Source organism: Typopeltis vanoorti, chromosome 21, assembly GCF_054136105.1.
Source record: "Typopeltis vanoorti isolate ZY-2024b chromosome 21, IOZ_Tvanoo_1.0, whole genome shotgun sequence".
NCBI lineage: Eukaryota > Metazoa > Arthropoda > Arachnida > Uropygi > Thelyphonidae > Typopeltis > Typopeltis vanoorti.
Window position 1 is genome coordinate 37,191,273 of NC_143569.1, and position 16,477 is coordinate 37,207,749.

The following is a 16,477-nucleotide window of genomic DNA, read 5'->3' on the forward strand; positions in this document are numbered from 1 at the left end:
AACAACTGCAGCCTCGTCCAGCTGTTTGTATATTTTTTCTTTCCATCAGAAATAACCAGAGTAATATTGAATGTGAATAATTCAAAAATGTCTGAGAAAATATGGTCTCAGTCAAAACAATGCATTAGTGAGCAGTCCAGCTTTGACCATAGTCTTTCAGGGTTTTATATTTTATTCGTGTTTTAAAGTGAAGAGAATTTTTAATAAATGAGAAAGAGTTGTTCATGGATGGGGGGGGGGGGGGAGAAGCGATTTGGATAAATGTTTGGCCAGTTTGTAGGTAGGACTATCTATGCTGTCAACTGCTAGATAAAAGAGGAGTTATTAGGTTTGTCGATTTTAAGGGTCCATATATCTCTGGGGTGGTTTGAAGGTTTTAACTTTTTGGTAATCTCTTTTGGCCAAGATATAACTTTTTTTTTTATTTTAAACAATTTATACACATTTTTCTTTTGAGATTTGGTAAGATCACATCTTACCAATGTGAGTAGTAGAGGAATCCTTAAGGTGACTACTACTCATTTTTCTATTATAATCCTTTTGATCCATAATAACAGTTGCATTTCCTTTATTTGCTTCACTTATATTTTTTTTATTCCTGTAGAACTTTAGGTGCTATTTCTTTAGGATGAATGTTACTCTTGGGAGATTTGAATTGAGTCAGAATACCAGCCATATCCAAACAAAGAACTAACTAGCATAGAACATGGTGTATGTGACCTATTGTATAGAGTGGCTAATACCATTTGAAAATAAGAATAAATCCCAAGATTTAGCAGCAGACTATGAGGAAAATACTGAATAATTCAGTCAGGAGATGTGATGAATATACCTATAAATATACCCTGCAAATATCTACATGTGATGAAGGTATTTGCAGGGATTAAAAAAAATGACTGCCTGCCTGGTGATCTCAAGTAAAAGTCCTAGAAAATAAGAAAATTTATCCAAAGTTCATAACAAGTAAGCAAGCCTATTCTCAGAGAATAAAGAGAAAAAAATGAAAAAATGTGACCTATTGCAGAGTGGCTAATAGCATTTGAAAATATGAAAAACTTTGGAGATTTAGTAGCAGACTATGAGAAAAATTTTTGACAATGTGTAAGAAAGAGTAGCAAAACAAGTCATAGGAAGACTTGTAAGAAGATCAGGGAGTGGCAATAATGTTCTGGAGGCTACTGAAATAGCTTGGAATTGGAGAAAAGTGTAATGTAAAAGGAATTAGATGATAAAGATATGCTAGATGTTTGAAGCAATTACTTGAAATACAGTTAAGAGGGCAATAAAACAATGTGACATGTACCTGAAATATAAAATAAGATTATATAGGCATACTTGAGAAGAGACTAAAAAAAAAACTGTAGGGGGAAAAAAAATTGAAAAGAATAAGCTGTGAATAGGTGAAATAAGAGTTAGAGTGAAAATCTGATCTCAACAAACAGTTGAGAAATCATAGGAATATAACAAAGATCTGTATTTAAGTTTTGTAGATATGAAAAAGATATATACAAGGTGGCAAGAGATGTAAATAAGACTGTAATAAGAAGTAAATAAATAAGACATTGCTCGATATTATATTGAGCAACGTGTCGTCTATATTGAACATTTTAAGTTAGCAGTTAGAACTGAAGGTGGAAAGTGGTTTGATGGAAAATCAGATGTAGGACAAGTGTGCATAGTATCTCCACTGTTATTCCTAATCTATACATTATGAAGGAAAGTGATTTTGGTGTCATGTTTAATTTCAGTTCTTTACTTTATGCAGATGATACTCCTAAATCCCAAATTCTTCAGTACAAGTTTGCAGGATTCCTTAAATAAAATGATTAACTGCTGTAACAATGTGGTGTAAAAAAAAAAATATATATATATATATATATATATATATATACACACACTCACACAAATTTTTTATATATATATAAAAAAAAATATATATATACACACACTCACACACACCAAGGCTATGAAAATAGGCAGGAACATTGAAAATACCAGCTGTATCCTTAATGGAAAACATAGAATAGGAAAGACATTTAGCCTATTTAATCATAATTTTTAATGAAAATGACAAATTAAATATGGATATAAGACAACAAGATAAGCAAAGCTGTTATAGCAGGAGTCAGCTGAATAAATTTATACAGAGTAAAAGAGATTAGTCATAACACTCAATTAACTATATACAAGATGGTATTGAAATAATTTTTATGTATGGATTTGAGTGCTGAGTTAGAAATAAAAAAGTTGATCAAAGACTGGAGACCAGATAGACCAAGTTCTGAGAAGAATTAGGAGAGTAAACAGATGGCATCTATGGTGGCAGAATATTAAAAATGGATATTAGGAAGGAAACTGAAATTGTATTCAGGAATGTGTGAGAGTTAATCTAAGATGGTATTGGTCAGAATAGAAGAGAAAAGAATAAGATCTAGGTTGACTGATGCAATTAGATTAAAATACAAGGTCCAGCAATATTGGAGTTCTGACATAAAAGAGTAATTTGGAGAAAGCCTGATAGGAAGTTAATAATAATGTCAACTTTTTATTGCATTCTGTACACCTCTTAACGATACATATCAAAAAAACGAATTATTTTATTATAATCTTTAATTCAGTGATTGAAAAATTATTTCTTCGTACTGCAAAGCAACAAAAATTAAGATAACCAAACAGCCATCTGCAGATAAAATGTCTTGCCTGTGCCTCCAACAGCATAGTTGGTAGTAACCATGTCCTTAGAAATGCAGGAATTTTTTCAACTGAAGGTGTATTATTCTCTCATAGATGTGATAGGGTTTCCCCCCCCTCCAGGAATGCTAGATTTCCTCTCATCAATACAAACTATCTAATAAACATACATAACATATATAATAAACTAATTTTATGACCACTGTAGCCTCAACTAATTCCAACCAATTCAATCTTTGCAAACAAAATCCCAGCACAAGGAAGGTTAAAATAAGGTAAGTTGTGAAATGTGTGATGATTAGTCAATACATTCCATCACATTTTGTGTTGTCCATGGAATTTCAAATGTTATGAAGTTTCTGATGATGATTCCACAAATAACACAATATTGTCACAAAGTTGTAGAGCAAGTGCCCTCCCTCGATGAGTCCATGGACTCCCTGGAGGTGTCATATAATCATCATCATCAAATTCCTGCAATGTACCCTCAAGTGGTGTACAGGATATGATAGTACTACATGAAAAATTTACATCATTACTAACTTCCTATCTACAATTTTCCTCCAAATTAGTCTGTTACTTGTCAAGACTAACATTATCAGAGCTTATATTTCATCTAAGGAACTTTGTACAGTATCAATCCACCTATATCTTGGTCTTCCTCTGGGTCATTTTCCTGCCAACTTGGCAGAGAACACTTGTTTTGCTAATCTTTCCTTGCCCATTCTGTTTGAGTGACCATACCACCTTAGATTAGCTCTGCTAACACATTTCTGGATGCTGACAATGTCAAGTTCATTCCTAATATCCTCATTTTTAATATGATATTGCCATTGATGCCATCTGTTCACACCTCTAATCTTTCTCAGGACTCATATCTGCAGCCTCTAGTCTTTGGTCAAGTGTTTTACTTCTGACCAAGCTCTCAGATCAATAAGTTAAAATTGGTTTGAACACTGTCTTGTATATAGACAATTTAGTGTTCCGACTAATTTCTCTCTTATTCCATACGAATTTATTCAATTGACTTCCTACTATATCAGCTTATTTTGCTGATTCTATTGTCTATTTCCATATTTAATTTACCATCTTCACTAAAAATCGTGCCTAAGTAGCTGAAATGTTTTACTTGTTCCACAGGTTCTCCGTTCACAACGCAGTTGACATTTTCAACGATTCTGCCTATTTTCATTGTCTTTGTCTTTTTATTGCTGACCTTCATACCATATCTATTACAACAGTTATTCAATTTAGTCAAAGAATCTTGCAGACTTGTAGCGGATTTATTTAGAAATATAACATCGTCCGCATAAAACAAAGAGCTGACATTAACATCTCCAATTTTGATATCATGTTTAATACTACTTTCCTTCATAATGTGATCCATATAGATAATGAATAACAGAGGGAATAATGTACATCCTTGTCTCACACCAGATTTAACATTAAACCATCTTCCTGTACTTCCTTCAATTCTAACTGCTGACTTACAACTCAAATAAAGACTAAGTATTGCTTGATATAATGCCCCAATGACACCATATAACTGTAGCATATTGAATAGCTTCTCTCTTGGCACCTTGTCATATGCCTTTTCCAGATCGACAAAACTTAAATATAGATCTTTGTTATATTCCCATGCATTCTCAACTATTTGTTGCAAAGTGAAGATCTGATCCTGACAACCTCTATTTGGCCTGAATCCAGCTTGTTCTTCACCAACCAAAATACAAACTCCAGAGCTCAAACCTTAAAACAGCTGGAGAAATGTCATCAGGAGAGAAATTTTTTGGCATCAATTTCAGATATGATTCTTCTCATCTCTTGCTAGCAAAAAACTCAAAGGTGAATAGTTTAATAGTGAATGATAGAAAGTCATTTACCAAGATCAATATAAAAATTGAAGGTAAAGTAAAAAGATAAGAGACACTTTTCTATGGGAAATAATCGAATAGAATCCTCTGGGTGCAAAAGTGAAAGTAGGATTAGACAAAAGTAATAGATAATGGCTTGGATTTGGGGATGAAAGCATGTCATTTGGACTGATGCAGATTTGTTTCTTGCTTCTGAATGTGCTTAAAATCTGCTGATAAGCAATAAAGGAAATGTGGTGAGTGCTATGAAAACCAGCTAAAACTGATTCACTTGGGCACACCTAGAGAATGAAAGCTAAGATTAAAGTAGAATGAATGTTTCCAACCTAGTAAGAATTGTGCAATGTATGTGATGCAAAATGATGCAATGTAGACTGAAAAACTACAATACAACCAAGGATAAGGCATTTAAAAATCCTTTTTCTCACTCACTTAGCAGTCTTATACTATCTGAGAATGAATTGATGAAAGTAACATACTTGGATTAGGACTGTTATTCTGGTAGGTATGTGAACAAGTTTTGCAAGATAACTCATGATAGATGATAGCAGCACCTCTGCTTGACAGATTAGTACATATGGAAAGAATATTTCATTATTAGGAAAGGAGGGCTAGAGAAATTCAATATTTAAAGAAAATAAATAAAAAATTTCCGAATGGTTGGAGGCATTAAGTACAAAGACTACAAATGAATTAGATAAAATGAAGCAAAGAGATGCTATCTTCAAACAAAGTTATCTTCAGGAATATACACCCTCTGTCCAAAAGGAAACCGAACTTTTCGAAAATAGAAGGAATTAGTGGCGCCACTTGTTGTATCTTTTTGTTGTTGAAAGCGGCAACCTTCATTAGTGTTGTGTCAACTGTTTATGACATTTGTTTCATTAGAAGCAGAGTTACAGTGCCAAGAGTAATAGTAATAGTGTGTTTTGATGAACAGTCGGTCATTACGATATTCATGCCGTACGCGATGAATTCTCACCATCAATCGCTTCAAAACTTCGAGATAAAACTCACCATTGACATTTGGCCAGGCAGAATGAATTCTTTGTGGATAATGCCCTTGAAATCATAGAAACAAATCAGCATTGTCTTTACTTTTGACTTCTCCCAGCGATTTTTTTCAGATGCCCCTCTTCTGGTGGTCTCCACTCAGTACTCTAGTGCTTTGTTTCAGGCTCATACTCAAAACATCACGTTTTGTCACCAGTAACGATCGTTTTTCAGTAAGTTTGAGTCCTTACGAGCGGTTTTAATGAGGTCCTTGCAATGTTCAATTTGATACATTTTTTAGTCGTCTGTCAACTTGTGGGGAACAAATCGTGAATTCAATTTACGAAAGCCCAAACTCTCGGTCAAAATGTTGTGCATAGTTGATGAAGATGAATCACCAATTCATCTTCAATCAATCTCGCAGACAATTTTGGGTTTTCTTTGATGAAATCATGCACTTTTTTTGGATGTTAACTTTGCTCAGTCCAGTGTTTTGGATGGTCCGGCTTTTCGTCATCCTCAAGCATCTCAGACCGCTTTGAAATCACTTAAACCACTCTTAAACTTGAGTACGGGATAAGCATTCATCACCATATGCTTTTTGAAGCATTTGATGCATTTTGGTAAAACTTTTACCAAGTTTAATACAAAAGTCAATCGCAGCTCTCTGTTTGAAACTCATTTTCCGACTGTTCATCAAAACACACTGTCACTCTTGGCACTACAACTCGGCTTCTAATGAAACAAATGTCATAAACAGTTGACACAACACTAATTAAGGTTGCCGCTTTTGACAACAAAAAGATACAACAGGTGGCGCCACTCGTTTCTTCTATTATCGAAAAGTTCGGTTTCTTTTTGGACAGAGGGTGTGCCATTCAAACATTTCTGTAACTATGTTGTAAACTGGTATATATTGTATTTGTTTATTAAATTTATTTTTGTACATATAGTCCAGAAATTCCACTCTAAGAGATAAATGAAATTCTAAGACAAATCTATGGATTGAAGCTGTAAGCTTAATTTTTAAGAAAACATCCATGTTGTTTTGCAGCTACTATGCATGTTGCAAATCTTAAGGTTTTGTTACAAAATAACAAATCAACCCTAGTTTGGATGAACTTGTCTCACTGAAGAAGTAATGAAGATTATGAGATACCCTAAAGAATAAAACCAAATAAGATCTAGTCCATAGTTGCCAAATCTTATGTTGATACTGTGCCACAAGATGCTCAAGTTATCCTCAGGAATATACCATTTAAACATCTCTGCAACTACATTGTAAACTAATAGTATTTTCTTTGTTTATTAAATTTATCTTTGTACATACATACATACAGTCCAGAAACTCCACTCTAACAAACCAAATATGAAACTTTTTTTTTTTTTTTTTTTTTTTTTTTTAGGAGCACATTACAGGCTCCAAATTTAATGGAGAAGTGGTCTCACATGGGGCAATAAAAAATTCCTTTACCACCTAAAGGCAATCACAGCTACTACCCAACAGAGTACCTACAGTAGGATTCTTAATTGCAGCTGGTTACACTAAACTAACCACTCAGCCAAACAATATAATTACTCCATCTAAAACTTTAAATGAGTGTGCCTAATCAATATGCAGATCCAAGAGCAATTTAATTTTTTGAAAATGAATGTCTGAAAATGTTTACTGCAGTATGGTACAAAACATTCAGGTCCTTATAGTTGCTCAGTTGATATTTCTTTATTTATGTGATAAGAAACAAAAATAATTGCTACAGTTTGACAATTGCTTACAGAATTATAACTTACAGTAGCTTCATCTTCTATCTGAAGTATAAAATCTTCATCTGTTGGTCTTCTGTGCCATTCTAAGTGTAGTTTATTGATAAATGCTTGTTTCAAAGAAGGAGGAAGAGGTTGACTAGGAGCATTACCACTAGTGGTAAAGCAGCTAATGTCACTGAAGACACTGAAAGGATACATGTGAAGAAAAAAAAAAGTTAATTAAACTGTCTCTCTCAGAAATTACAAAAAATGTGTGTGTGTGTTTAACATTTCTTTTCATTTAGTATTTTATTGCAAAATGGATAAATAAATATGAAACTGTTAAAGTTTAGTTTAATGCAAACAACATCTAAAGAATTCACCAATCATTAAACAAAAAAAATATAAAAGCAAATCTAATACAGTATGCACAGAAAATATTAAAACACAAATTTGAGCCTATTAGTACATTACTATTTAACTGAATATAGACAAAAGTTTAGATGAGATAACAGCCCAGTTTTAAAGACTAATAAGTGTTGCTTCAGATCAATAAGCAAGGTGGTGATATCTCATCACAGTACAAGATTTAAAATTATGACATCTAAAAAAACTTTTGAAAACATCCATACTATGCAGGAGTTAAAGTGAAGGATTTCAAAATGCTGGAAAATGGCATCTCAACTTATTATACCAAAGTAGAGCAGAAAAGTGAAAAGACAACTGAAGTCCAGAACTGTGCCTGAGGAAAAGGAATAACATGTCGCTGCATTGAGCGATATCAATTAAATTTAACAGCTTAAAATGTAAGGTTCTTCATATTTGGATAGCAAATGTCCAATGATTTACTATTATGTATGAACTCTCAACAGTAAAAGATGCAAGGCCTTAATAGTAGTACACATATAGTATTGCAAATAGGATTTTTTTTATATTAATTTATATGAATATGGTGATTATATCCACTAGCATAATTTTCCAGTATCTACTACCCTTAAGGGTTAGACAGTATTGCATAATTCAGTTTACATTATTACTAGCTCAATATCAATAACTTTCATCTGAATCAATATCTTACAAGGGGTATTTCAAAACTAATGCTTCCACTGTGATAGCTCAACATCTACGAGATGCGTCAGTGAAATAAAACGTTAAAGATGCTTGCACTCCACTTTATTTTTATACACTATTTTTCAACACAATTTCTTCTCTTTCAAGAAATTTTTTGATCATATAACAAGGTTTTTTAATGTAAATCAGAAGTGAGAAAAACAATTCCAAGAACAACCTGAGAAGATTTGGCATGACAGTTTTGCAAGACTTGTACACTGTGAAAATGTAATGAAAAGGAGAGACGATCTTGGAAAACAGTGTATGAAAATAAAGTAGAAACTGCAAACAGTCTCTTTTTTTTTTATTTATTTCAATGATTGATCTCTTTTGAGTGTTAAGCTGTCACATTGGAGGCATTAATTTTGGAGTTCCCCTTTGTAAGATATTAATTTACTTTTTGAATTTTCTCTCTCTTTTTTGTCATTTACTGTCAGATCTCATGTGTTAATTTTCTGAAGCACTACTTACTGCTGAAATCATTCCAAGATCTTGGTCTTGTTCCTTTTCCTGCCATCTTGGTATCAAACACCTGGTTTGGAATTACAACCAAAGCAAATGAAGTTATGAAGCCAGCATATCATGTCAAAATTGTATGTGTTCTTCTGGCCAGTTTGCCTGCTTTGTAAGATGAAAAATTTAAGCTTCCAGGGCATCAAGCACGTTTCTTTGAAGCCCTTGTTAACTTCTCTACTCCAGTTTATTGAAGTGACAATATCACCAATAGTTCTACTCACATGTTTCTTAAACCAGATAATATCAAGCAGGGATAAGGTGATGTCCCTCTTTATAAGGCTCTGATAGAACCATATCTAGACTACTGTGCACATATCTGATCAGCTGAATGTCTGGGGGATATGGAAGTGAAGATAATTCAGAAGCAAGTAACAAAATGGTGAATAGTCTGGCAAGTACTCCCTAAACAAGCACAAGACATGTGGGTTATAAAACAATAATTACAGGAAGTAAATACAACATTACATAGAATAATACAAAGTCTATGTTTAAGCTATAATTTAGCTATTAAAAAGTGAAAAGAAAACTGAAGTCCGGAACTGTGCCCGAGGAAAAGGAATAACATGTCGCTGCATTGAGCGATATCAATTAAATTTAACAGCTTAAAATGCAGGGTTCTTCATATTTGGATAGCAAATGTCCAATAATTTACTATTTGGTGAAGTATGAACTTTCAACAGTAAAAGATGCAAGGTCTTAATAGTAGTACATATATAGTATTGCAAATAGGATTTTTTTATTAATTTACATGAATCTGATGATTATATCCACTATAGAATTGAAGGAGATACAACGAAATGGTTTGATGCCATTTCATCTATATGGATCTTATTATTAAAGAAAGCAGCATTGGATTTGATATACAAGTTGAAGATATTGACCTCAGTTAAATCACTTTATGCAAGTAATATTACACCCCTAAAGAAATCCAGTACAAGTCTTTAGGATTATTTACATTGAATAGCCGTTCTATAAATCTGGCCTGAAATCAGCAATAAAAAAAATTTTTTAAAATGCAGAAATAGACATAAAGAGAGGAAAACAATGTATGGCAATGATTTTTTTTTGTTTTTTTCCCCTCTCTTAATGTGACTCCCACCCATGAAAGGTTGTAACTATAATAGATTGCTGCAGATGAGTCAAGGATAATGTTGTGTCTGATTTTATCAATTTTATATATTTTTATCATATTTATTTATTTTTTACACAATCTAGAAGCCCTGCTCTTAGTGACCAAACATGGAAAACTTTTCAAGAAAAGCATTTCAGCTATTTATGCAATTTCTAGTGAAGATAGCAAAGTAAATATAGAAACAAACAATGGAATAAGCAATCATAAAGAATTTATGGAGACAAAAACACGCGTCTTGGAGTAATTACTTTATTTTATTTATAATTAAGAAAATAACACTGGACATTTTGACCTCTGTATCAAGGTCATCATCAGGAAAACATACATATCCACAGGACACAAGCTAATATAAATCAATTAAAATAATGATAAAAATAAATAAATAAAAACATCTAAATAAAATAAAGTTTTATAGTGGAACTACATTAAACGTAGGAGGACTATGATTGATGACCACTGTGCAACCTTAAAAGAAAGAAAGAATGGAATAAGCAATGCTCGTAGGGTGGAGAGCAAGTCAAATTTATGTGGATTAAGAGAAATTGGCCAAGACACCAAACTAGCATTGCTAGACAGTATTCAAACAAATTTTAACTCAAGGGATCTGAGAACTGGGATAAAAAAAAAAAATTGATCAAAGACTGGAAACCAGAGAGATAAGTGTTCTGAGAAAAAAACAGTCAGGTCTGTTTTCATATGATTCTGACATCAGTGGCAGAATCATATGAAAACAGACCTGACTGTTAGCATTCAAGAATGTCTGGGCAAAGCAAATCTATGGAGGTGTTAGTCACTTAACCAAAATGAAGGAAAGTTAGAAAAACAGATGTTTAATAGCAGAAATGCAGGTAAAAGACCAGGATCAAGATATAATTGATTAGTGCAGTTCAAAGTGTCTTAGAAGAGAAGAGAAAGGAAATACAAGATGTAACAGTACTGGAGTCCTGATAGATGAGATTAATTGGAGAAAAATTGACAGGAAGTTAGTAAGAATGTAAACTTAATCGTTTGATACCATAAGAGTATCCTGTACTTATGTGATCACTTTTTGATTACACAGTTATTTTTTTGGAGGTGACTTGCACCCACAAAGTCTATAAAGTCATGTTGTAGAGAATATGAAAATTTTCAAGCTACTTTATGCTTCTAAGAAATAAATTGATAATCTCACCATCTAAAAACTTTCAGAATCATCCACACTAATGTGGGATTCAAACCTATAGCATGGAGAGTGAATACACTATCTATTTGGCCAGGCCAGCTTAAATAAATTATTTAGGTTAATTATTCTGTAAAGCATAACTTGCTGAGAGGAAATACTGACTTTAGAAATGTAACGGAGTGACTTGACTACAGATTATTGCCTTATGCACCTACATTATCACATATCAATTTATTTAAGAATGGGGTAGAAATTCAGTCCCAAACTACCATCACCCATCTATGTGGAGGTCACTTCATAGTTGCCTAGCTTCAAACCTTAAGAAATTCCTTGATTTTTTTAAACAAAATCACTAACTGAAGATTTCGGGCATATTTTCTCGCATTATTACCAGGTACATCTTATACTCCAAAGAAATGATGAATTTATACTTACGTCATCTAACTAAGACAATAAAATCTTGCAAAATCTTTGCTAGTGTGTGTGTGTACACACACACACACACACACACACACACACACACACAATTACTGATAAAAAAGCTGATAAAACTTACCTTCTCCCCCTGTCATTCACAGCTGCCACTCTAAACCTATAACATGATGCAGCATTTAGCCTAGTCACTTTGAACTGCTTTTGGGCACCAGTGTAAATTTCAACAAACTGGCCATTTCCGAATCCCTGTAATAATTAATAAAACAGTAAGTTTTATTAATATTTTATTAATTTTTGTTTTAGAAAACCTAAAACAAAAGTTAGGTTCAATTTTATCTTATGATGCTGAAAGCACTCCCTATATCATTTTATCAATGAAATGACTTCACAGATCATTAATTTTCAATGTAAGTCTATTTACATAATGTAAAAGTTTAAGCAGCCTATTGTATACTTTTAGAAGATTAGAACTAAATAAAGAAAATTAAACAAAAACATTTGTAAAAGTTATACAGCACCTGATGACTACTTTTCCCAGCCAGTAATATCTCCAAATTTTTAACAACCACAGCCTGTTACATTCTATCAGAAAATAAGCATCTTCTGACAAACAAGTTTGCTCATAAATAAATAGCACAGACAGAGTCTCTGTAGTTTATCAGGGCTTTTTCAACTGGAGGTGATGTGTTATATGGGGATGGCAGGTTTTTCTTTCCAGAACTGGACATTTTGCACATTTTTATCAGGCAAACCAGCCACAACACAAGCAATTTACACCAACAATAGATATACAGATAAGATTGACTGACCCTACTGAAGCTTTAATTAGGTTACCAGGAAGCCAAGTTACTTGTCTGTGACAGGCCATTAAGCTCAGCATGCAAGGAAAGATGAGATGAGGTAAACAGCCCATTGTAATGAAGCTGCTTTCATACTGTAGGCCACCAATGTCCAACTGTAGCATTCATATCCAAAAATATGGGGACTTTCCCTCCCTCCCACTTTTTTTGAGGAGATGGGTGAATTCTGAAGAAAAACAAAATATCAATAAAATTTATAGATTCACTATGCCAAAGAAACATGTATGTCAACAGGACATTTAAGGCTGTACCTTGAAGATTATTTTTTTTAAACTGGAATTCCAAAGAAGGTATATACCAATTATCAGTAAGATAACTGTAATAATATCAAACTGTTAATGTAAGCAACAAACAACTTGTGATATATCATCACATATGCATGCACACGTGCTTGTTTAACACTTGTGGATAAACATTTCAAATTTTGTTAAAAATTTATTTATTATACTGATCTCATATACATCCTATAAACACATCAATGCCATGTGTAGTGTGCATGTGGGGAGTGAGACAGAAGTTTGACATTTTATTGAAGAGGAAAGTTGTTTCAGAAGTAGATGATAAAAGAGGAAGAGAAGAAGCAGGTTCGGTGTATTTGAAGTTGTGCTGAAAAAGCAATGTTAGGCAGCAGCTGCACTTGTATTATCAGTGCAACAGAAAATGGAGGAATGATGGTTGCTAGTTCAGTGGAGGAATGACGGTTGCTTTGTGGACAAACTGGGAGATCTATCTACATCCACCTTGAAGAGCACAAGAAATATATCTTGCTGTCACAACTATAATCAATTAAGCAAATACAAACTTGATTTTTTTTTTTTTTTTGGAATCTGCAGAAAATTTAAAAAAAAAAAAGCACCAACAAAATATAGATAAATATGGTTGTGCAAAAGATTTGGGAAACAGTAATTCATAGACCTCCTGCTCAATAACTGACACCAGCTACCAGCATCCACAGAAGGGGGGGGGGTCTAATAGGGGTCTGCTCTTAGGACTATAGGCTTCTTATCTAAAATCAATCTTTCAAAATAACCATCAAAAACACACTTATTGTGTGTTTTTGATGGTTACTACTATTTTTATATTGTATCTCAGATGATGTCTGTGACAGGAACAATACTGGAACTATTAATTAAACCATGTTTAATAATTTCACTGTGTTGTTTTCAATCCATTAAACCTGAAGATGAGATGTACAGGTCATCCATGTTATTGAGCACTGACACATCAGCAACCCCTAAACATTCATTAAAAACATTTTTCATGTTTTGAGAACTATTATCAAAATTAAATCCTCTAATGTTCTTTATTGCTCAAAAGAAACAAGCAGAATCCTTTTAATCCCTACATAGCTTTTGGAAATCAGGGAATACCCAGTCTCCACCATTAACCATCACTGTGAGCTCACCAAAACTGTACCCAATAACTATGAGATAGGCTTAAAGGTATTGCGGCAGGAGTGCAGCACATAGCTGCCACCATCTCAGTCCTAAATCCACACACTTATATTGCTGTCTAATAGTGAGCTCTATAGTCTGTTTTTGGGAAGGATGAAAAACAAAGTTTACAGGAGAAAAAACTTTAGCTGACTATACCAAAGATTGACTAAAGCCAGGATATAGCAACTAAAATCTAACCTATGAGTGTGTTCTGATGGAATTATGATATAAGAAACAATGCCACAAACTAAACAAGGATGAATACTATTCATTTAAAACATGCTTTCAACAACATTTAAAAATATATATTGAACAGAAAATAAGTGACATATTTAACAGACGAATAAATCTTACCTCATCATATTCTAATACATAACCAGTTATCTTTGTACCATTGTCAAATGGTGCCTATTATGAAAAAAAAAAAAAAAAAAAAAATACATATATCAGACATTTTCTATTAACATAATTTATATGAATTATAACACAAATTTGATTTATCGTTTCATTTTATACAGCAGTTCATTTTGAAAATTCAAGATTCTGGTAGTGTTTATTTATTTTAATCTAAATGTATTATTGGTTTGGTCATGACCATTACGTCCTGAATTCATGAATTTTGAATTATCATATTTATTTCTGAAAAATAAAATTTATTTTTTCAATATGAATAGCAGTTATTGTAATTTAGCAATTACAATAACTGCTAGATTTCCCTGTCATGCAACTCCATGACAGGGAAATCCACATCAGGCATGCATAAGTGTCTTTAAGAATATACAAAAATGAAATTTGTTGAAGATATAGATAGGAAACTTAATGTCAACATGTTGCTTTTGTTAGTTCATTTATTAATTTTGTCAATTTTAATGAAGTTGTCATTAGCCTGAATGGTTTTCTTATACTTAATGCAGAACATTCTGTATTGTTATCAGTGAAAAGTAATTATTATAAATCATAAGTTTACATTTGAATTCATTTCATCTTTCATTTATTAGACTAAAATAACAGTGAGTGTATAAGAGTCATCTCAGCAATTCTTGAATATTCTATGATTAAAAATTATTTTCTTCCTGGAATTGTCTCTTCTTCCAGAAATGAGAGTTCAACATCAATAAATTAAGTTATACAAAGAAGATACCAAACTGCATTATACTGGTAAGAATAGCACTCCAGTGACCTTCTTACCAGTATAATACAGTTTGTGAAAGTGAAGTAAGCAAATTGGGAATTGAATTTCAGTTGAATGTTGAGAATGTTAAATTTCAGAATGCTGAGTTAGTAAAAAAAAAAAAAATGTCAAAAAGTATGGAGACAGCGAATAGAAGTCTAAGATTTTGATTCACCTACAACTATGTTTTGGGCAAATGTACAAATAGTGAAGAGAATGCAAAATCAAAATCTTTTATGTGAATTCCATAAAAACTGATCTAGAAAATTCTGATCTATAGATCCAACATGGTACTTTTTCAAACCATTTGAAGCCTCTAAGCAAGATGGAAGTCACATGTGATATAATGAAATTCATCTTTTATTATCCCCCCCTTTCCACAAACACATGGGGGTTTAAGACCTGTAGTGCAACAATTCCAGGTGTGAAAAAGTAATTAAAAAACCTGTTCGTGTGCTTTTTGAATAACTAGAGGGAGGGGGGGGGGGGGTTTCTCTTTAATGAAAAACAGTGGGAAAGATTGTTCCAAAGCACAGAGGTGGAATAATGGTGCAAGGATATCTATGGATATGTGCTTTATTTATTTATTTATATGAAGTTTCCTCCCTTTTCTCCAGCATTCCTATTAGGACGAGTTGAGCCCCCTCATGGGGGAGTTAAGTAATTATGGCTGTAGATCCGTGTGTTCACGGGGCCGGTTTGCCTGCTTGCAGGATGAAAAACCCAAGATAAACTGGGGGGGAAAATCCTGTTGTCCACGCCCAAGACTGGCTAACTTGGCTATGGCTGAGGAAGATCCTTAAGCTCCTCACGTCGGCGACGGGAATCAAACCCAGGACACTCCTTCCCCAGGCATATGGTTGCAAAGCGCATAGCCACTAGGCTAACCGCGTGGACATGGACATGTGCTGGAACACATGTAATAAATATATAAAATCTGGATATTAAACAGATGAAAAATGGACATTTTTCTGATAGGATTCCCCTATTGAATGTATTATCAAGAAAAGTGGTGTATTGATTGCAACTTCTGATATTTTCTGCTTCTTATTCTGATTTTCTGTTGGCATTTCTCTGGTTTCATGACAAGGTTGGGGCTCATTGGGAGCTCCTGATAAACAAGAGGATGAAAAAGTGTTCATTCTCAGTAGGAGTTTAGTTCAGTACTAGAGCTCCTTACTCAGAATAGAGCCACAAATAGATGCTCACTCTCCAGCAATCACTGACTGCACTTTAGGAATGGAACATAGGGCTAGCCCAGAAGCTACATTGGCACCACAGCAAACCTTAGGTCCTGTCCCCAGATGTTGGGGAAGGAAACTTACTGCAACAACCTTAACCCTTGCAGGCA

The 16,477-nt window shown here is 33.4% G+C and overlaps 1 protein-coding gene across 2 annotated transcripts in view; it reads right to left on the bottom strand.

Annotated features, from left to right (window-relative positions):
• The window catches only part of LOC150094746 (fibronectin type-III domain-containing protein 3A-like), a 379,873-nt gene that overhangs the window by 97,442 nt on the left and 265,954 nt on the right, over positions 1-16,477 (bottom strand). For both annotated transcript variants that reach the window (XM_090411064.1, XM_090411062.1), the window contains exons 11-13: positions 14,310-14,363; positions 11,781-11,905; positions 7,350-7,509 (exon numbers count right to left, since the gene is read on the bottom strand). In XM_090411064.1, the coding sequence (XP_090267190.1) occupies positions 7,350-7,509; positions 11,781-11,905; positions 14,310-14,363 (339 nt within the window). The remainder of the gene's footprint in view (positions 1-7,349; positions 7,510-11,780; positions 11,906-14,309; positions 14,364-16,477) is intronic.